The sequence below is a fragment of the Anguilla anguilla genome, chromosome 1, assembly GCF_013347855.1.
Source record: "Anguilla anguilla isolate fAngAng1 chromosome 1, fAngAng1.pri, whole genome shotgun sequence".
NCBI lineage: Eukaryota > Metazoa > Chordata > Actinopteri > Anguilliformes > Anguillidae > Anguilla > Anguilla anguilla.
In genome coordinates, this window is record NC_049201.1 from 75,997,832 (window position 1) to 76,021,305 (window position 23,474).

Consider the following 23,474-nt stretch of genomic DNA (forward strand, 5'->3'; position numbering starts at 1 on the left):
CCCCCCCCCCCCCCCCCCCCCCCCCCCCCCCCCCCCCCCCCCCACCACACACCCCTCCCCCAGACTGAAGCTGCAGTCGCATCTGTCTGCACACGATCAGTCCAGCTCCTAACTGAGGTTCAACCAATGAGGACACACTGACGCTCAACCAATGGAAGACAAGGTCTGCTTCATGCTTAATGCAAATAATCCTTTTAAAACATTATTCCAAATCTGTCACATGCAAAGAAAAAACCGCACGATACGATATTTAAAAAAAACAAACTGAAAAGCAGCCAAACAGCTGCTATAAGCTCATTAACATCATTTAGAGACATTCAGAGACATCAACGTGACAAGTTTATTTACCCCCACACCCTCTCCCACATGTGCAAACACAGCAATATCCGGGAGAAAAACCTTGACGTGAAAAAGAAAAATGAATACCCTTTTAGTTTCGCTTTTTTAATAATAAAAGAGAATAAAAAAGAGTGCTCAAAAATGTGAACAAAACTGATTTATCACCCTATAGCCTAAAGAGACAAAACCGTTCTCCACAGGAGCCTTTGATAAAGTACTCAACATCCAGGCAGTTTGTAAATGCCCCACTCCACCAGTCAGGCTTCTACAGAGGCCTAGTCAACAGATCTCATGTCGGGGGGGGGGTGGATATTTTTCTATGAAGGAAAGGAATAGAAAGTTAAGAGTCTTACAGCACCGCGTCCTCCTGCGGCCTCTGTGCTGAACTCCTGCTCAGAGATCATCTTAGATCCGCACCGACAGGCCTGGGGGGGGGGGGGGGGTATTTATATTTCCTCACAGGGCGTCTGGGGTTCTGACTGAACTGGCAACCCGGCGTAAAAAAATTCTGCTGTCTCTCTCTGGCGATTTTTTTTTAAACCCGGAAACCCCGTCGCCACCGAAGCCCGCCGCTTCGAGCTCGCAAAATTTGTTCCGCGACTTTTTACGGGCCCGAGCGCGTTTGCCTTTTTAACGACGTCTCTCATCTTTCTTTTTGGGGTGCGCGCGCGCGAAGCTGTTGTTTAAAGCAGGTCCCCAACGTTCTTTCACGCCCCCAGATGTGCGGGTAGAGCGCTGATCTGGACAGAACCCCCGACGCTCCCCCAGAGGATGGAAATACAGAGCCGCTGCTCTTTCAGCAGTGACACCGGTGTTCCCATCTGGCCACTGAAGTCCCAAATTCTGCAGGGACAGCATTCAGAAGACAAGCGTCAAGGTCAGCGTTCCATCAGGCTGAGGAAAAGAACCACCAACACCACGCAACTTTTTAAAGCGCGTCCCTTTGCAATGACCCTTCCACACCTCCTGCTCTACACAGCTCTGAGGCCAGGCCCTGGTGCTCTTACCTCCTGCTCTGAGACCAGGCCCTGGTGCTCTCAAGCCTGCTCTACACAGCTCATAATCCAGGCCCTGGTGCTCTCAAGCCTGCTCTACACAGCTCCTAATCCAGACCCTGGTGCTCTCAAGCCTGCTCTACACAGCTCCTAATCCAGACCCTGGTGCTCACACAGCTGCTCTACACAGCTCCTAATCCAGACCCTGGTGCTCTCAAGCCTGCTCTACACAGCTCCTAATCCAGGCTCTGGTGCTCTCAAGCCTGCTCTACACAGCTCCTAATCCAGGCCCTGGTGCTCTCAAGCCTGCTCTACACAGCTCCTAATCCAGACCCTGGTGCTCTCAAGCCTGCTCTACACAGCTCCTAATCCAGGCCCTGGTGCTCTCAAGCCTGCTCTACACAGCTCCTAATCCAGGCCCTGGTGCTCTCAAGCCTGCTCTACACAGCTCCTAATCCAGACCCTGGTGCTCTCAAGCCTGCTCTACACAGCTTCTAATCCAGACCCTGGTGCTCACATAGCTGCTCTACACAGCTCCTAATCCAGACCCTGGTGCTCTCAAGCCTGCTCTACACAGCTCCTAATCAAGACCCTGGTGCTCACACAGCCGCTCTGCACAGTTTCTAATCCAGACCCTGGTGCTCACACAGCCTGCTCTACACAGCTCCTAATCCAGGCCCTGGTGCTCTCACGCCTGCTCTACACAGCTCCTAATCCAGGCCCTGGTGCTCTCACAGCTGGACAACTGCTGTTCCCTTCTCGCCTGGCTCCCTGCTTGTACCACTGACCACCACCAGCTAATACAGAACACAGCCGCACATCATGTCTTCCATCCTCCCAAGAGTGCTCATGCCACACGTCTCCTCCTGTCACTTCACTTCCTGTGTTACGGCTCATCGTTAAGCATCAAACCCTGGAGCTGGCTAACAGGCCAGTGAATGGAATGACTTCACCATACCTCTAATCAATCTTAAAAATCCATACACCCCGGGCCAGTTCTCTCATTCCACAACCTCCAGGCGACTGGCTCCCCCCCCTTCCCTGAGTGGTCTCTGCAGTCAGTCAGTATGCCTGTCTGTACTGGGCAACCCAGGATTGGACAACGAGATGTCGGCCATCTTCCATCACGGACTGAAGACCCATCAGACAGCCACTTGGTTCAACCTCCCATCTCCACCACACAGAACTCCAGCCTTTTTGCACGAATTCAGACTACGGCGTCTTTACGGTTTAATGGGTTACAATTTTATGTCCCCGACTAGCAGGTCTGGGAATGCTGTTAGCCAAGTCTGGCAGGCACTGTCGCTCGCACATCAATCAAGTGAATGTACTTCTGGTTCTCCTACATCGCAAGTTGCTCTGGATAAAGAGTTTCTGCCGAACGCAAGGCAATGCGATGAACTGTCACCGACGCAAACAGGAAAGCGCCCGGGCGAACGTCAATCCGCGTTTCCGCGTTGGGAAAACGCATCATCGTATATAAACCTTCAGTGAGCACCTCGCCCAGCGTTTCTCCTGCCAGAGCCTTCGAGGAAGGAAGAGCAAAAAAATGTTCCTTGATCAGGTGACGAGGGTGTACTCCATCACGAACGCTAATGCTTCATTCCGTATCTGCTCTTTAGATCCCACCACCAGGAGGACGGCTCCCTCTCTCTGAACAGGCTCCTCAGCCCTTGCCCTTTCCCATCTTAGCTGACTGTCAAACTCTGCCCTCCCCTCAGTTTTTTTCTAGCACCTCCCTTCGTCCAGCAAACACTGTTCGTGCCGCAATTTTGCTTGTCTCACCTTCGTCATATCGACAAGACAGGCGGAGAAATGAAAAAATAAAACAAATAAATAAAAAAACTTGACCACTGTGGTTTCCAACCCTGTGCCCGGAGATCTACCGTCTACAATCCTGTAGGTTTGCACTCCATACCAAACAAAGCACACCTCATTCAACAGCTAGAGCATGGCTTCCCAACCAGATTCCTGGGGATCTACCAACCTGTACGTTTCCATTTCAACCTTCATTTGGCCCACCTGATTCTTCTAATGTGAAGCAGAAAGAGGTCTCCAGCTGTTGAACGAGTTCTGCTTTGTTAGGGTTGGAGTGAAAGCCTACAGGATGGTAGGTCTTCAGGGTTGGTTACCACTGGTAGATGCCTAGTTACTGACTCATCCGCTCAATATAGATATTAGTCTATTTCTGTAGTACCGGCTTTAAACTGATGCCCAAGAGCATTTAGTCAGCCATAAGACCTGCACTACCACATGTTTTTACCTCTTCCATGTGACATGACAATGTAAAATAAAGAATTCAAAGTAGTAGAGTTTCTTGTTTATTTTGGGCATCTGTGTATTCAGGATTACTTCTGCGAGGTCTGTGCACCTGTTTAGCAGACGTACACCTCTGAGTGTTTGGCTGTGAACCTGTTCATTGTTATGTCGTTTTTTTTTTCTGCCGTGTGTAACTTTCAACTCTAATCCAACCCCAGGTAAAGGGCCTCATTTTCACCTGGAGGCTGAATTGTTTTACCAGTTTCACACTGATGTTTGACAAGATATGCAGTCAAATTGAATGTCAGGTAAAGGGCTTTTTTTTTTCCCTCCCCCTGAGGCAGTTGGCGGTTGCTGTACTCGTGTCTCTCTGGGGGGGGGTTACCATTCACGCTGTATGCTATGGTACTCACCGGGGGCTGTGGCCGGTTCCAGGGTTGCAGCTCCTGGGCGATGACGGGTTCGTGGGGGATGATCCTGTGGTACCCCTCCGACGGGGAGAGGGCGCTCTTGCTCCGGCGTGCGGGTTCGGGGACCTCCTTGGCGCTGGCGGCGCTGTTGATCCGCTGCATGTACACCTCCGCCGGGCTGGGCTTGCCCGTCCTGGTGGCGGTTACCGTCGTCGCGGTCACCGTCGTCGCGGTCGCCGTCTCCTCCGCATCCAGGACCGTGGTGGCCCTGTACGCCCGCCAGGTGGACTCGGCCTCGTCCTCCGAGCAGTCGGCGACCTTTGACCTCCCCAGCCCCACCTCGTCCACCGAGACGGCCCCGCCCCGGTTCCTCCAGTTGCTCCGGACCGTCACGTTCCGCATGTCGGGCAGGCAGTCGTCCCGAGCTGAAGAGGAGGAGGAGGAGGAGGGTCGGTTTCGATGCCTCCTCCAGCCGGCGGCGGCGGTCGTGCTGCTGCTGCTGCTGCTCTCGAACCCGGACTCCGTGTCGTTGCTCAGGTCGGGGGTCGTGGCGTTCTCCGACAGCGACCGGAGCGTGAGGCTGCTGCGGGACACCAGCTGGGTCTCCGCGCGGGACGTCTCCGCGGAGACGGATGCGTCATCGCCCCCCTCCTCGCTGTTCTCGTCCTCCTGCGGGGGCAGCAGAGTGATCTCAGCCTTGGGGATGGAGATCTCGTAGGGAATGGGGATGCTGCCGCGGTGGTGGTCGCCGGGGGTGATGACGATGTTACTGGTGGAGGTGTGTCGTTCCCGTGACAACGACGACGGGGGCTCGCTGGACACACTGGAGCTCCGGCTGCTGGTCCGGGAGGAGCCCGGGTCATTGGGGTAGATGGTGATGCTGCTGGTCATCTTGCCCGGTGCGGAGGTCAGTATCGCCGGCTTGGTGGAGATCCTGGGCTTTCCGTTGGCGGCCAGGGGTTCCGGCGTTCCACCTCCCGACGACATCACTTCCTTGCGGTCGATCTCCACGATGGCGGGCTTAATGACCGCCTTGGAGCGCAGCGCCTCCCGGGGGCTGCAGACGCGGCGGATCTCGATGCCCGACGGCGTGTGCGTGGGCGTGGCCTCGGAGCTGGACCCCCCCTCCGTCGCCGCCAGGGGGCGCTCCTCGTCGAAGGAGCTCCGGGCGGACGAGCCCTCGGAGTGCGAGTCGTGCAGCCGGGCGTACCGGGAGTGCTTGGCGGAAGCGGCGGCCGCCGGCCTGGCGCTCGATCCGGTCCCCTCTTGGCCGGCCGGGGGCTCCGCCTCCCCCGCGGACCGCCGGGACCCCGTAGACTCGGTCTCCGAGGCCGAGGAGTGGCCCTCGGACCCGAGGTCAGCAGACGTCAGGTGCGGGGACACGTGGGATTTGTAGGCCACGAACGACCCGTTAGCCTTGGCGAGGTGGCCCTCGGCGGCCGGCCCCGGGTCCTGGACCTCCCGGTCGGTCTCTGGCGGCGATGCGCCCGCAGGCTCCCCGCCGGCCCTGCCCGGGTTCTCCGCCGGCGCGTCTGAGCCGTTGGACTCGCTGTCGCTGCCCGCGCAGAGCTGCGAGAGCTTCTCCAACCGGCTCTTCTCGCCGGGTTTCAGGGACGCCGCGGTCAAAGCTGCCGAGGCCTTCCAGGGCTTCTGATCGTTGGCGGCTGGCGGGTAGCGGCTGAGGACCGACGGCTTCTTGCCGTCGCCGGCGGAAGTGTTGGCGACCGTCTTCTCCTCCAGCGCTCCTTTCCCGCGCTCTTTCGCGTCCGTCCCGGTTTTTACCCCCCTCCGGCTCTTGTGGGCGGGGCTCACGGCCCGGCGTGGCGTTTTGGGCGAGTTCTCCTCCGACTGGCTCAGCTCTTTAGTCCGCAGCTTGGCCTCCTTTCGCTGCTGGTGCGTCGGGGACAGCTCCCGGGCCTTGTGCTTGGGGGCGGCGGGTTCGGCGGCCCCGCTCCGGAACTTGGGCTTCTCCTGCCGGAACCCTCCCCGCACGTTTATCTCCTCGTTCTCCGCCTTGCCGTTCTCCAGAATCTTCCCCCCTCCGCCGCCGCCGCCGCCGCCACCGCCAATGCCCAGCTGCATCTTGAGCTGCTCGATCTGGTCGCTCAGGGCCCTGCTGCGGCTCCTCTCCTGCTGGAACCTCTCGAGCAGCTCGCCGTTCTTGGAGTCGCTCTTCTTCAGGTCCTCCTCCACCGGCTCCAGCTGCTTGAGCCGGTTCTTCAGCCGCTCCACCTCCTGGGTCAGGTCCTTCACCTTGTTGTCCTCCTCCTCCTTCTTCTGCCCGTCCCCGGGGCCCTTCTTCTCCTTCTCCGACTTGCCGACGCGCAGCTCCCCGACCACCTCGTCCAGGAACTCCAGGCTCTTCTTGCGGCGGCCCAGCTTGGCGGTCAGGCCCGGCGGCAGGTCGTCCTCGATCCGCAGGTCGCCGGTCTGCAGGTTGGCGGCGTTGCGGCCCTGGTCGGCCGCGCTGAGCTGCTTGTTGCGCTCCAGCTTCTCCGTCAGCTCCCGGATGAGCTTGTCGTCCTCCCGCTGCTTCTCCAGCAGCCACTTGCGCTCGCCGACGAAGGCCTGCGTCAGGGCCTTCAGCCGCTCCATCTCCGCCGCCAGGGCCTGCTCCGCCCGGTCCAGGCGGCCCTCGGAGGCGTCCACCTCCTTCACGCGGGCCTTGAGGGCCTCCAGCTCGGAGGAGAGCTTGCGCGTGAGGTTCTTCTCCTCGTTGAGGCTGAGGCACAGCTGGGTGCAGTCCGACTTGCTCTTCCCGAAGGCCTCCTCCAGCTTCTCCAGCTCGGCCATGCGGCCCTGCAGCCGCTCGATGTCGGACTTGAGCTCCCTGGTGAGCTCCTCCTCCTCAACGAGCTTCTCCCGCACCAGGCGGCACAGGTCCTCGGCCTTGCGCACCTCCTCGTCCTTCCCCTCGATCTTCAGCACCCGGCGCCGCAGCGCGTCCACCTCCCCCAGCAGGGCGGAGTTGGCCCCCTCGGCCTGGATGATCTTGTCCTGCAGGTCCAGGAGCTCGTCCTCGGACTTCTGCAGCTTGCTGGACGCCTCCTCCAGCTCGTCGACGCGCCGCGCCAGGCTCTGCAGCTTGTGCCGGAGGTGGCGGTTCGTGGTGTCCTTGTAGTCCGTCATCGCTGAGACCCGTTTCTCCTTTTCTTTTCTTTATTTTATTTTTTTTTCAAAAAATTTCAATGTTTAAATGTTATTTTTTTGTTTTTCTAAAAACACTGTTGGAGGACGAGTCCACATTTGCCTGGTTAATGTCCCAGGTCACCAGTTTTTCATTTGTTTTGTTCTTATATAAAAAAAATATTATATTATTATTTTTTATTGTTTATTTATTTACAATACGAGTCCACATCTGTCTGGTGGTGCCGTGTCTCTGATCTCAGGTCACCAGCTGCTAGTTTTTTGTTGTTGTTGTTTAAAACAGTTCGATGTGCTGCTCTCTGGAAAGAATGGGGTCCTAAGAGTGAGCCAAGGTTCTAAGGCCCACCCCCGATGCCCTTAGTCCCTCCCCCACCACCCTTAGTCCCTCCCCTGCCGCCCTTAGTCCCTCCACAGGTGGATTTTCAACGGCTGGATCTTCACAGTCTCCTCCACCTTGGTCATTTCTGCTCAGGGGCGTCAGCCAAGATGGCGGTCCATCGTCTGTGAGGAGGAAGAGCAGAAGAGTTATTATCCAGACCTAGGTAGTTAGCATTAGCTTCAGTCATTACTCAACCTGCCACCACTGAATAAATTGTTTTTGCATCTAGATACGTACTGTAGCAAATTACCATCATATATATCAAATTAGCATCTATACCACATTAGTATCTTGCATACCAAATTAGCATCTTGCATATCAAAATAGCACCTATACTAAATTCGTATCTTGCATATCAAATCAGCTTCTTGCATACCGAACCAGCATTGAGATAGAGAGTGTAGACTGAGATAGAATGAGCATATATGGGGGAGAAAGGAAGAGTGTGAAAAATAAATAGAGATAAAGAACAAGAGAGGGATGGAAAGAGTGTGAAACGGAGACAGATACAGAGAGAGAGATAGAGCTAGAGAGAAGTTGCACAACGGATCCAGAGACTGACATAAAGCCAGGGTGATGTGTGACGTGGGAGGGGGAGATTGCTGGGGTGCTGTAGGAAGGTTGTAAATGTGAAGGTTGTAAGGGGGGTGGTAAAACGGTTGAGCGAGGGTTGCGGGAGGGTTGTCTGACGGTTGTGGTGCTCAGGACGAGCAGTGCCCCGTACTCTCTGAGGTGAATTACGAGCACACAGACACAGCCATTAGAGCAGGCAGTATAACATGACCTCAGGCCGTAACTCTACCACAACTGCATGCATAAAAAAAGCTTTTTAACTGCCCCTTCTACCCCTTCCTGGGAACAGAAACAAAAAAAATAAATAAATCCCCCCCCTCTTTCATCTCCTCTTTTCCCTCCTGAATCCCCACATCGATTTCCTGCCCTGATTTTTTTATTCCCATTGCAGCGGGAGGAGGAGGAGCATCACCCCCCCACAAAGGCCTGCGCACGGCGACCATCGCCACGACGACTGCATCAGCACCAGCAGCCACTGCACTCACCACGGTCACCACACAGAGGCAGTCTGGCAGAGTCTGCAGGTCGGGTAGACATTATCACATTATCAATCGTTAGCAAGAGTTAATCAGGGTGAAATGTGTCGTCCCCCAAAATGTTCCATCCCGGTTTCGTCGCCTGCTCCCAAGGATCAGCGTCCCCATCGCCACGGCTCTTTGGATGCGGTAGCGGCGCCTACTCCCGCTAACGGTTGCCCGGCCAACTGCCGAAGCCGCTTCGCTCTGCGTGCTTCCGATCGTTACCCGCTCGTTTCGCTAGCGACCGGCGCGCGGGCTTTTATGCAAAGCAAGGCGAAGAGGCTAAGCAAGCTTCCTGCGCGTATAAAATATTTACACTCAATAACAAATGGGGGGGAGGGGGGGTAACCTCTTATCGCTGCCGCCACATGGGAGGGGGTGGGGTGGCGGGGGGGGGCAGCATTTACATTAGAAGCCGATGTGTCAGCAGGCCGTCCCATAAATCGATCTGGGCACCTCTCCCTCTCTACTCCCCCCACCCCCCCCACTCTTCCTCCTCTCTAATCGAACAGGAGGAGACCTGCCGATTGCACCGGCATCATCACTTATCGATCGCACGTAAATGCGAAAACACCCCCACCGCCGCCGCCACCCCCGCAATCCCACAATCCCACAATCCCACATTCACTCCCCTCCCCCAAAGATCTGAGAGACCAGACAGAGAAAAAAAAAAAAAAACACTGGCTTAGCTTCTATTTCAGGGACAGTAGTGATAACAAAAACAAGGGGGGAGTCCACCATTTTGGGGGAGCCACCCACGGAGGACCTTTAAAAGGGTAAGACGCATCGGCAAGGCCAACTGCCACCCACAGTAAAGAGACAGGACAAGCTGCCCGCCCCCGCCCGCCCCCCCCCACCCCCAATCAAAACAATCAACCGAGGACCAGAGGGCTGACCACCCCGAAAAATATATTATTATATATTATTACTGCATTATGCATGTGCAGCAGTCTGTGGTTAGGTGGTAAAGGTTTCTTCATAAGAATCAGAATTAATGATTATTAATAATAATAATAATAATAATTATAATAATAATAATAATAACTAAAAAGATATTATTAAACATTTTGATCCAGTTTCATTTTATATTTCTCCGGTGCTTTTAGGGAAGGAAGGGAGTCTTAATCAGGACAAGGTCAGGAGCAGCGGCTGGGAAAATGTCAAAACACACCGATGATTCTTTTTAAAAAGCTTTTGCTGCAAGGCCACAGGATTATTCATCATTCCCCGATAAATCGGACGCTTCCGCCTGTAACCTCGTCAATAGCAGCTAACTGCTGCTATAGCAATGCTATAGCACACACACACTCATGCAAACACACATACACATACACACACACACACAATCACACTTACACAGACACATTCATGCACACACACACACACACTTACACAGACACATTCATGCACGCACACACAAGCTTACACAGAAAACCCTTTGGGTAGTAAAACAGGCCTCCCCCCCCCCCCCTCCCTCGCAGAAACACACCCCAGCGTTTGGCTTTTATATCTTTTATGAATGATCATGCGATTTGATCATCGTCACCGCAGTTAAAATAGCTGGAGCTGGGCCAGCGAGCGGAGCTGGGCCAGCGAGGGCGTGGAGAGAGATTCTGCCTAGCGACCAGAAAAGGAAAGGTGCGGTTTGGGCCCACACCTCTCTTTCTCTCTTTCTCTCTCTCTCTCTCTCCTTTCCCCTCTCTCTCTCTCTCTCACCTTCCCCCCTCTCTCTCTCTCTCTCTCTGACCTCCCCCCCTCTCCTTTCCCCTCTCTTTTTCTCTCTTTCCTCCCCTCTCTCTCTTTCTCTCTCTCTCTCTCCTTCCTCCACCCCGCTTCCTGTGCTGAACCGGGACTTCCTGGGAACATTCCTCACGCGCGTACAGACCCCCCCCCCCCCCCCCCCCTCCCCACCCCATCGATCCACGCGCGTAACGACAGCTGACATTGCCTGCCCTCCAACTATCAATGTCAGCCATTTTACTGATCGATTTTCTTTTCTTTTTTTTCTTTTTTTGAGGAAGAGCTAGTTGCTGCTCCCCGTCGTTTCACTCCAAACCAACCAATCAATCATAATGTGCCTGGAGGGACAGAGCCATTCAGGCAAATAAAAAAAAACAAAAACAAAAAAAACAGTTAAATAATATTTGAAAGAAAACCGTCTCCTCCGCAGAGCTGCCACTGGCTCTCGATCTCACGGTGATTTTTGATTTTTCGATCGCGCCGCTTCCCCGCGTTCGAAACCCACGGCAGACCCCACGCGCTGTGGGAGGAGCCTACGCTAACCCCCGCCGCAGACCCCACGCGCTGTGGGAGGAGCCTACGCTAACCCCCCCGCCGTCTCCGTCCCGTCACCGTGTGTGAAAGCGTCCCCACCGCCGACGGGACCTCACAACATTTTAAATCGTTTAACGGCCGCCGTCTCGAACCAGACGGGGTGTCAGCGACCCGCCGCGCCCGCCAACTTCAGAACACACAACCCGCTAAAGAAAGTATGGAAAAGCGAGAAAGTGGAAAAGAGAGAGATAGAGGGGAAAGGGTGATAAAAGTGATACAGGGAGAGAATGGTATAGAGAGAGCGGGTGAAGGAAAACGGAGAGGTAGAGAGGGAGAGCGAGAGGGAAAGGAAGAGGGAGAGAGAGAGAGAGAGGAGAGAAAAGCAGAGAAGGGTACTCCCGCCTGCCAAATTCAGAACGAAACACAGAACCCGCTAAAGAAAGTACGGAAAAGCGAGAAAGTGGAAAAGAGAGAGATAGAGGGGAAACGGGTGATAAAAGTGATACAGGGAGAGAGTGGTGTATAGAGAGAGGAAGAGAAAGAGCGGGTGAAGGGAAATGGAGAGGTAGAGAAGGAGAGCAAGAGGGAAAGGAAGAGGTGGAGAGAGGGAGAGAGAAGGAGAGAAAAGCAGGGATGGGTACTCCTCCTCTAGAGCGGAGCGGCCTCCATTTCCTGCGATCGGGAGGGGAAGTTCATTGGTTAACCTCTCACACCCTTTCTCACTCTAATTACTGCCATTCAGATGAACTGGGGCCACAGAATGGCTGCTCACGAAGGGGGGGCACCAAGGGGCACGGCTGCTACAGGAAGAAGAGGGAGGGGGAGGCAGGGAGGGAGAGAGAGGAAGAGAATGGCATAGAGAGAGAGAGAGAGATGGAATGGCGAAGAGGGGGGAAAGGGAGGGGGAGAGGCAGAGGGAAAGAGGAAGGGAGAGAGTGGGACAGGGAGAGAGAGAGAGAGAGGGGGGGGCAGAAAGGGACAGGCAGAGAGGGGGAGAGTGGGAGAAAGAGGGAGGGAGAGAGGAAGAGTGAGAGAGAGAGAGAGAGACTCTGGTGGCTGAGAGCCATCGGTTTGCCAGCTCTGAAACTCCACTGCACACAGAGACTGTAATCATACAGCTAGCATTAGCGCCCCGACCGCCATCTCCCTACAGCACCTGCACACACTGTACAGCACGCACTCACACACACACACACGCACGCACGCACGCACACACACTCATACTTGTACATTTATGGTATATATATTATTATAGTAATAATAATAATAATAATAATAATAACAGCTTATATTATATATATATTACTTAGAGCATATTAAATATTATATATATTACTTATATATTACTTAGAGTAATATTTAGCATGCTCACACAAACCTGCAGATCATCCTGGCAGTAAACAGTAACCGTCAGGGACTACTGGTAGTGGTCGTGTTGTTGGCAGTTGTGAGTAAGATAAATCTGCACAGACGGTGCTTAAATAATATCTACATAGTTACTTAGGAGGACACGCTGATTTATTTTTGCTCTTGGCTAAAGAAAATAACCATGTTCTGAAAAAGATTTGGCCACCTTTCCACGGCTTTCCAAGAACTGCTCAAAGAAAGTGGGATTTATGACCGCTGCTTCTGCCACGACTTTCCAGGATGAAAATATTTTCTAATATTTAAGGACGAAACTGGGATGGTAAAGCTGGAATGTCGGCTGAAAAACTAACATCAGAGGGAAACGGCGACCCGAAAAGAGAAATATTTGAATCTTCCAAACTGAAATAGTTAATATTTGCGAGTCACACTGTGCTGCCAAAATCAGCGAATCCTCCATTGTAGCCCAGTTTCCTCAGACGGGTGGAAACAAATGCCTCCGACAAACTTTCACACAATGCAGTTTCAAAATGCTTACCCCTCCACCCCGCGCACACACACACAGACACACACACACACGCACACACACACAGACACGTGCACACACACGTGCACACGCACACACACTCTCACACGCGCACACACACACAGACACACACGTGCACACACACACACGCACACACACGTGCACAGACATGCACACACACACACTCGCACACAGACAACCACAGACTCACACAGACACACACACACACGTGCACAGACATGCACACACACGCACACACACACAGACACACACACACTCGCACAGACAAGCACACACAAATGCACACACAGACACACACACACACACATGCACACACACACACTCGCACACAGACAAGCACACACAAATGCACACACACACACTCGCACACAGACAAGCACACACAAATACACACAGAGACACACACACTCATGCATGCGTGCACACACACATGCACGCACACACTCACGCACACACACATGCACACACAGACACACACACACTCACGCATGCATGCACACGCACATGCCTTGCTGCTCCGTACCTTCAATAGCAAAGCCTCAAGTTCAAATGTCTGTTCTTCTTTTAAACGGCTAAAGAACGATTTCACCAAGCGAGCTAATGGCATTGTGTATGACCTGTGGGCTGGTGGATTTAATAAAATGTACAAATGGAAACCAGCAGCGTGCTTTTTGGAATATCTAAGTTATTAAAATTTAAAACAACATTTTTAAACAAATTTAGGAAATCGTTGCTTTTTTCCCCCTCTGTGCATTTGGGGTTTGGACGGCATCAGGCTAAAATTCAGCTGCGGCTTTTTGTGGTCATTTCTAACGTCACAGCTGGTCCTCTCTGCTCCAGTGGTCACACAAGTTCTACTAACGTGTGTGTGTGTGTGTATGTGAGTGTGTGAGTGTGTGTGTGTGTGTGTGTGTGTGAGAGTGTGTGTGTGTGTCTGTGTGTGTGTGAGTGTGTGTGTGTGTGTGTGTGTGTGTGTGTGAGTGTGTGTGTGTGTCTGTGAGTGTGTGTGTGTGTCTGTGTGTGTGTGAGTGTGTGTGTGTGTATGAGAGAGAAAAAGAAATGGGAGAAAAGAAGCGTTTTGCCCTCTTTTGTCTCTAAGGAACAGGACATATCCACCCATCTCTCTCCCCATCAGTCTCACCACATTCCCCTGAAGAGCAGCAGGAAGTGGTTCCAGTGAAGGAAGAGAGCAGCGTAATCATGCTCCGGGTACGAGTGAGCACACGGCACAGCCTATAGCAGCAGAAACCCACATCACATGACCCCTTCAGATTGGTTAACCCCTGTCACATGATCCCTTCAGCACGGCTAACCCCAGTCACATGACCCCTTCAGCACAGTTAACCCACACCACATGATACCTTCAGATTGGTTAACCCCTGTCACATGATCCCTAGGAATGGTTAACCCCTATCACATGATCCCTCCAGAATGGTTAACCCCTGTCACAAGACCCCTTCAGCACAGTTAACCCACATCACATGACTCCTTCAGCTCAGTTTACCCGTCACATGACCCTTCCAGCTCAGTTAAAACCTGTCCCATGACACCTTCAACTCCGTTTACCCCAGTCACCTGACCCCATCAGCCATCAAATCCCCCATCATGCAACTCCTATCAGCCCAGTAAAACCCCCATCATCCTGCAGAGCTCATTAAAGATCCCGTTCCATTTTACTCAATTTTATACCTGTCAGACCCAACTAAGCATCCCCTACATCTGATTGGCTACACAACCATCCGCTACGTCCGATTGACTCCACAACCATCCCCTACATCTGATTGGCAACACAACCATCTGCCACATCTGATTGGCTCCACAACCATCCCCTACATCTGATTGGCTCCACAACCCTCCGACAAGCCTGTTACACAATCCCTGCCATTTCCCCACCCACGTTTATTCCTCAGGTCGTCACTACCTGGTTAAATAAAGTTCAAATAAGACGAACAGCTGAAAAAACCTCTCCACCATATTTTATATTGGTACATGACCAAAACCACACTCGATGTTCTTAGGTCAGTCACGGCCTCTCTCTATAAACAGGCACGCCTGTAAGACGGAAATCTAAAACCACATCGGCGAGGTGCCGTGTTCCTGTGTCGCTGCAGCGCGGCCTGTTCGCCCGAGCCGTTAATGATTAAAGCGTTATCTCCCGGGAGCCCCAGACACCTCCGCGGCACACGGACCGATCCTGGCAGGCGGTCCGCAGCGAGCCGGGGCGCGGGGGACAGGCCAGCTTTTTTTTTCTTTTTTTTTTACGAGCGCGTGTCATCGCGCCGCCACCTCGTTCCGCGGAAAAACACCCGGGGGGCCGCGGGTCCAAAGAGCAGCCGGCTCTCCAGCCCGCGCGGGCGGCCCGCGGAGGGTTCGATTCGGTACGGCCGCTTCCTGTACTTTGATCTGCTCTCTACCTGCACCAGCCTCGGCCCCCCGTCTGTCTGAATGAAGTGAGCGAAACGGCATGAGGAGGGCGGACCGATGCTCCCCTTTAAAACAGGTCACACTCAACCTGGGGGGGAGGGAGGGAGGGAGGGAGGGATGGTGAATTTTATCTTGGTAAAACGACTGGCACTGTGCTTTGCTGTACGTGTGTGTGTGTGCGCATGCATGCATGTGTGCATGCGTGTTTGTGCGTGTGTGTATGTGCATGTATGCATGCATGCTTGTGTGTGTGTGTGTATGCATGTGTGTGTGTGTGTGTATGTGTATGCATGTGTGTGTGTGTGTGTGTGTGTGCATACATATGTGTGTGCGTGCGTGTGTGTGTGTGCATGTGTGTATGTGTGTGTGTGTGTTTCACACATGAAGCCACACAAGCCAACGAGAGCCGGAGTCAACATTCCGAACAGGTTCCCCTGGCAATGAGCCGGCTCAAACCCCAGTGCCGTTTACCGGAATGTTCCGCGGTGACCTCAGGTACAACAGAACCACGTCATCCATGGATCAAAGCGTGCGAAACGCTTACGAGCGGCTCGCTCACTCACCCGTCTGCGAAGGACTGCAGGATGTGAAGCAACGACTCTCTCTAATATCTGTCTGTTTTAATAAGTGCCATTTTTCCCCCAAGTGATGCAGTGCACCTGGCCCGGCTTCTCCTGAGTGATCCGCAGTGCTGCTCGGGTTAGTGAGCGAGCGCTAAAAACCCGTTAAAATGGCAGACAGTCCTCGGCTGCGTGAAACCGGAGAGGCCGCGAGATTGGCGGAACACCCCGCGTGCCAATGTTCCACATTCTGAGCGCGAAAGCGGCAGAATCCTGCTCGCAGCTACCAGCAGAGCGCTACAGTTCTCCCACCCGCGTGGTGAAGCTACAGTTCTCCCATCTGCGCGGTGAAGCTACAGTTCCCATCTGCATGGTGAAGCTACAGTTCCTATCCGCGTGGTGAAACTACAGTTCCCATCTGCATGGTGAAGCTACAGTTCCTATCCGCGTGGTGAAACTACAGTTCCCGTCTGCATGGTGAAGCTACAGTTCCTATCCGCGTGGTGAAACTACAGTTCCCATCTGCATGGTGAAGCTACAGTTCCTATCCGTGTGGTGAAACTACAGTTCCCATCTGCATGGTGAAGCTACAGTTCCTATCCGTGTGGTGAAACTACAGTTCCCATCTGCATGGTGAAGCTACAGTTTCTATCCGCGTGGTGAAACTACAGTTCCCATCTGCACGGTGAAGCTACAGTTCCTATCTGCGTGGTGAAACTACAGTTCCCATGTGCACGGTGAAGCTACAGTTCCCGTCAGCATGGTGAAGCTACAGTTCCTGACGAGCAGAGACTTGCCCGGTTAAGGAGTGCCAACAAACTCACCAACTGATTAACCACCTTCTGACCAACAAGCGGAAGGTGGTTTGTTTGTCTATCATGTGACTTCACACACAGAGAGGAACACTGGGACGTGTAGTCACCGTAGCTCCCCTTTACTGATATGCTTGTGGGGGGTGGGGTCTTGCGTGTTGGCATGGCGACAGCCTTGATCTGCGTTCCCTGCAGTCTGTGCTGAGTCAGGCCTGAGACCCAAAAAAAACGACAACACTGCAGCTACACCTCAGGTGACCACTCCCCCTCGCTCTCTCTTTCTCTCTCCCTCTACAGCACAGTCTCTTCATCATTCTCTTTCTATTCCTCTCTTTCTCACCCCTTCTTTCTCCCATTCCCTTTCTCCCTTTGCACTCACTCTCACTTCTTTTTCTCCCTCAAAAGAACTACGCAAGTAAAATAACCGAATCCCGTACTGATATATTTGGCATGGCGGCAGTTCCCCGGTTGTGTGAAACGAACAGAAACAGATGGAGGCCAGACAGACTGAATCCCACATTCACACGGTTAGCCCGGCCAATGGGAGGCTCCGCCCCGCGTTCGCGTCCGAACCCCGAAGAACAATGACGGCGAAACGACGCGTTTCCTTCCTTCCTTCCTTCCTTCCTTCCGTCCCCCTGCCCTTCGGCCCGCGCCGGGGGTACGTCTGCCGACGCCGCTGCGCTCCCCGGTGCTCCGGCTTTGAGGCAAACAGCGCTTCTGCGCACGCGAGCCGCGAAAAAACCAGCCGGAGGGAACGAAGAGCGGCGAGCGGCTGTGGAGCCGCGAGAGCGGGGACCGGGCGGCGGTTCCGGTCACCATGACAGCAGAGTCCAGAATCCGTCCGCCGTGTCCGTTTGACCCTCCGAACGGAGCGCGTGAAACATCAAACAGCTTCTCTCATTAATCAGACCGCTCGTATCCATAACGACTAACAAAGCTTCAAAAAATATAGCATTTGAATGTATATTATAAGTATATATATATATTTTACTGACATCTTATATTCTTTAACCTTTAACCTTGTTTTCCTTTTACGTTCAAAACCTATGTAAAGTAGAGCAGGAACATCAGACAATGACGACCCTTGACAATGGCGACCCTTGACCTCCACTGCCCCGGCTTTGACCCTCAAGCTTCTGTCTGCAGAGACACGCCCCTTTCCTCTCTCTCTCTCTCGCAGCCGCCTCCACATGGGAAGCGGAGGCTGATTCACGGGAGAGAAACCGCACTCTTGCGCAAGGAAAGGCATTTCCCCCGGCTCTCCGCTGACCCCAGTCCAGACACAATGGCGTGACGAAGTGTGTGTTCATCATCCACCAGCGTGAACACAACACTACCAGCCTGACTGAGCTGGTCCACCAGCGTGAACACAACTCTGCCAGCCTGACTGAGCTGGTCTACCAGCGTGAACACAACTCTGCCAGCCTGACTGAGCTGGTCTACCAGCGTGAACACAACTCTGCCAGCCTGACTGAGCTGGTCTACCAGCGTGAACACAACACTACCAGCCTGACTGAGCTGGTCCACCAGCGTGAACACAACACTACCACCCTGACTGAGCTGGTCTACCAGCGTGAACACAACACTACCAGCCTGACTGAGCTGGTATACCAGCGTGAACAGAACACTACCACCCTGACTGAGCTGGTCTACCAGCGTGAACACAACACTACCACCCTGACTGAGCTGGTCTACCAGCGTGAACACAACACTACCACCCTGACTGAGCTGGTCTACCAGCGTGAACACAACACTACCACCCTGACTGAGCTGGTCTACCAGCGTGAACAAAACACTACCAGCCTGACTGAGCTGGTCCACCAGCGTGAACACAACTTTGCCAGCCGGATTGAGCTGGTCTACCAGCGTGAACACAACACTACCAGCCTGACTGAGCTGGTCTACCAGCGTGAACACAACACTACCAGCCTGACTGAGCTGGTCTACCAGCGTGAACACAACACTACCAGCCTGACTGAGCTGGTCTACCAGCGTGAACACAACACTACCACCCTGACTGAGCTGGTCTACCAGCGTGAACACAACACTACCACCCTGACTGAGCTGGTCTACCAGCGTGAACACAACACTACCAGCCGGATTGAGCTGGTCTATCAGCATGAACACAACACTACCAGCCTGACTGAGCTGGTCTACCAGCGTGAACACAACACTACCACCCTGACTGAGCTGGTCTACCAGCGTGAACACAACACTACCACCCTGACTGAGCTGGTCTACCAGCGTGACCACAACTCTAGCTGGTCTACCCGCAGAGCTAATTTCATTATCAGCTTGACCAAACTGGCCTACCATCCTGACCAGCAATAAAACCAGCACTGTCCAGCTTGTGGACCAGCATTAACCAGTTTGGAACTGTGCTGTTTTTTTTTCAGCAGGAACACTGGAGCTAACGAGCTAACACGCTAACGCACGCTTTTCACCTTTCACTCACTCTCCTGCCAGGTAAGTGACACACCGGTTCCAGTTTGGTGAATTTCCCCGAATAAGGAAGAGGAAAGGCAGATCCAAACGGGAGCTGCGATCACCCCCCCACACCTCAACCCCCCCCCCACCCCCACCCGCAGACACACAGCCAGCGCCAATTTAACCAAGCCTTCGTCTCTGTCCTTCAGCCTGCCTGTCAGACATCCCCGGCTCCACTCCCTTCTGAAATAACAGCACGCTAAATTCCACATCTAGGTCAGCTTCCCTGCTTTTAGAGAGAAACCCACCTCCATGCTGAAGCTCAGTCATGTTTACCGGACCGTCTCATCACTGCCAGGTACCCCCCCCCCCCCTTCCCCCAACCTCGGCCTGGGGGGATGGCACCCCCCCCCTCCATGCATCCTCCAAATGTTTCACAGCTATCCTCTGATTCTCCACTCTGCAATGCACCAGCTGAGCTGTTAGGTAGTTCTAACACAGCGGGCAAAGGCAGACTGCAGTCCCCTGATGGGCCAGAGGGGCCGCTGTTGCGCAGTGAGACGGGAGATAGCCTGGCACTGGGATAAAACTGGCTTCTGAAGGTCAAACATTTCATTTTGTGTTTTCATGATAGTGGGAATTGTATTATATCAGAGTGAGTTACACACACACAAACGGTTACACACAAACACAGTCACACACACACACACACATACATATATACACGCAGAGTTATACAAACACAGTTACATGCAGAGTTACAAACACAAGCACACACACACACACACACACACACACACACACGGACACACGCACACACACACGCCTTCTCCACTCTCCACTCCTGTTCTTTGTTCTTGCCGGAAGCTGGGAGAACAAACACAGAAACCCTGAACATGAGAAATGAACCGTGTGCCACACAGACAGACAGACAGACAGATAAGCACCGATTGGTCAGCCCGTCCGTGATAAAGCACTGATTGGTCTGTTTTCCTCTGAACCCTTTCTAATTACCACGGTGACGATGAGGTAAGATCCTGTGGCCCATCTAATGAAGACGTGGGTGGATTACCAGTGCAGGCAGGAATGCATGTGTTTACACTGCGTCACCCACACCCCCCCCTCCCCTCCAGCCCCGCCCCCACCACCCCCACCCTTGCCAGCCCGATGTTGAGTAACTCCTCGTTCTCAGAGAGGGGAGTCGCCCGTAAACCTGTGCCGAACTCGCTGGGGCGGCACTGTGGCGCAGCCAGCCCAGGCCTGGGACTCGGAAGGGTTGCCGGTTCAATGCGCAGGCGAGGCACTGCCGGCGAACGAGCGTACAACATACCGAACCTCTGAACCACTAAGCTTCTGTATGCATCTAGCTGTAGAAACAGACTGTAGAATACAAACAAAAACAATTCACTAGTGCAGCATATTGCATAATGACTACATTTATACATTTAGGTTAATTAGGCTTTTTTCAGTCAGCAATTATGCAAAAAAGTGAATTACAAAGATTACATTTCTACATGCAATTATACAGCTAGTAATTTTTCTGCAACAATTGCTCAAGGGTTCTTCAGCAGGATTTTAACCAGCAACCTCTCAGTTAGAAACACAGTTCACTAACCAGTATATTACCCTACCGTACTGCAGCCCAGTACACTAACCAGTATACTACCCTACCACAGCACAGTCCAGTTCACTAACCAGTATACTACCCTGCCATACTGCAGCCCAGTACACTAACCAGTATATTACCCTACCATAGTGCAGCCCAGTACACTAACCAGTATACTACCCTACCATAGCACAGTCCAGTTCACTAACCAGTATACTACCCTACCATACTGCAGCCCAGTACACTAACCAGTACACTACCCTACCATAGTGCAGCCCAGTACACTAACCAGTACACTACCCTACCATAGCACAGTCCAGTTCACTAACCAGTATACTACCCTACCATACTGCAGCCCAGTACACTAACCAGTACACTACCCTGCCATAGTGCAGCCCAGTTCACTAACCAGTATACTACCCTACCATACTGCAGCCCAGTACACTAACCAGTACACTACCCTGCCATAGTGCAGCCCAGTTTACTAACCAGTATACTACCCTACCATAGCACAGTCCAGTTCACTAACCAGTATACTACCCTACCGTACTGCAGCCCAGTACACTAACCAGTATACTACCCTGCCATAGTGCAGCCCAGTTTACTAACCAGTATACTACCCTACCATACTGCAGCCCAGTACACTAACCAGTACACTACCCTACCATAGTGCAGCCCAGTACACTAACCAGTACACTACCCTACCATAGTGCAGCCCAGTACACTAACCAGTATACCGCGCACACACACACACACACACACACACACACGCGCACACACACACACACACACACACACACACACACACACACACACACACACGCGCGCGCGCGCACGCACACACACACACACACACACACACACACACACACACACACACACACACACACACACACACACACACACACACACACACACACTCACACACACATGCCGTTCAGAGCTGCAGTGCAGCTGCCCAGATCCTGTTTGGCTTGGCCAGGATCACACAAACTGTTTACAGGGGGGAGGAGCATCAGGAGAGCAGCACTTCCTGTCCTGATCTCTCAATCGCTGCTCCTCCCGTTCCGCTTTCTCTCAGTGCGCACACACACACACGCACACGCACGTACACATACGCCCGCGCACACACACATACACGCGCACGGATGCAGGCTAACACACACAAACACTTTCCTTTTCTCATTCTCCTCTCTCTAACACACTCTGCCAAACACACACACTCTCTCTCTCTCTCTCATGAGTGGCCTGTAATATCCCATCATTCCTCAAATGAGTGATACAGCCAGCAGGGAACAGTAAGAGTGACTGAGAGGGGAAATATACCCGTCATCCATCACCGCTACTCTCTCATAACTAAAATAATGAACCAGCTCTGATCTCATTACACTGCACCCAATAAAAACACCTAATTGGATTCTGCCCACATCTGCGAAATGTCCTAGTGAGCAGGAAAGAAGAAGACATCAGACGCGTGTGTGTGCATGTGTACGTGTGTGTGCGTGCGTGCATGTGTGTGTGTACGTGTGTGTGTGCGAGCGTGCGTGTGATGTCTGTGTGTGCACGTGTCTGCATATGAGCATGTTTGCGTTTGTGTGTGCCTACGCAAGTGTATGCGTGCATGCGCCACAGAATCTGTTTGACATCACCACACTCACAAGTCACAGCATCTCTGTATGACATCAGCGCACTCACAACAAGTCACAGCATCTCTGTATGACATCACCACACTCACAACAAGTCACAGCATCTCTGTATGACATCAGCACCCTCACAACAAGTCACAGCATCTCTCTATGACATCAGCACCCTCACAATGAGTCACAGAATCTAGGTATGACATCACCACACTCAAAACGAGTCAAAGAATCTCTGTATGACATCAGCACACTCACAACAAGTCACACCACCTCAATATGACATCACCACACCGACAATGGGTCACAGAATATCAATATGACATCACAATATGACATCAGCAAACTCACAGTGGGTGACGATGTGGCCTGCGCAGAGGACTGGCACCGCGCTCCTACTGTAGCCTCAGTGCATTGTGGGAAGGCTGCGATACGTGTGACATGCAAGACAGAGACGCGAGGGGGAGAGAAGTGGATGAGAGAAGGAGAGAGAGATAGAGAGAGGGAGAAGATGAGAGGGAGAGAAAGGGGGCGAATGAGACAGTGGGAGAGAGGAAGAGAGAAAGAGACAGAATGAGAGAGAGAGAAATAGAAAGGGAGAGAGATTTGAGAGCAAGAGCGAGAGAGAATGAGGGAGAGGGAGAGGGAGAGAGAGAGGGAGAGATAGAGAGAGAGAGCCTGAGAGCTCTCAGAATGCTGAGTGGGTATTTGTCAGGGGTAGCACTGCAGAGAGAATGCAGTACTCTGACGCCAGAGGACAGAGAGAGAGAGAGGGAGGGAGAGAGAGAGGGAGAGAGTGAGCGAGGGAAGGAGGGAGAAGCACAGATTTGGGGGGGTGAGGAACAGGTAGCAGGGCAGACGTCACGATGGCGTAAGGCTGCGACAGACACACTGTGCTCTGCTGGGGAACGGGGCGGGGAGGGAGGCGGGGGGCGGGTGAGGTGCAGGAAAATCACAGCGAGAGGAACGGGAGGGTAGGAGGGGGGAATGCAGCAATATTGCGGAGGGGGGGGGGGGGAGAAAATGGGGGGAACCGTCTGTCTGCTGGCTGCAGCCAAACTCTCTAGGGCATCGCTCAGCTACAAGGGCATAGCTTTAACCCCCCCTCTCCTCAAGTCCCCTAAACCCCCCCACCCCCTCAGAATCCCCCAGACCTAGCTTAGCTTAGCTTAGTTTACCTGTACAGAACACTCAGAGGC

General features: G+C 53.2%; 1 protein-coding gene across 2 annotated transcripts in view; it reads right to left on the minus strand.

The window, feature by feature from the left end:
- Positions 1–23,474, minus strand: part of luzp1 (leucine zipper protein 1) — a 57,344-nt gene that overhangs the window by 3,849 nt on the left and 30,021 nt on the right. The window contains exons 1-2 of one of the 2 annotated variants that reach the window (XM_035390654.1): positions 22,627–22,831; positions 4,007–7,651 (exon numbers count right to left, since the gene is read on the minus strand). In XM_035390654.1, coding sequence (XP_035246545.1) covers positions 4,007–7,132 — 3,126 coding nt within the window. In that variant the 5' untranslated portion in view covers positions 7,133–7,651; positions 22,627–22,831. Of the gene's footprint in view, positions 1–4,006; positions 7,652–22,626; positions 22,832–23,474 lie in introns of those variants that run through there. The other variant, XM_035390645.1, reaches the window with a different exon arrangement.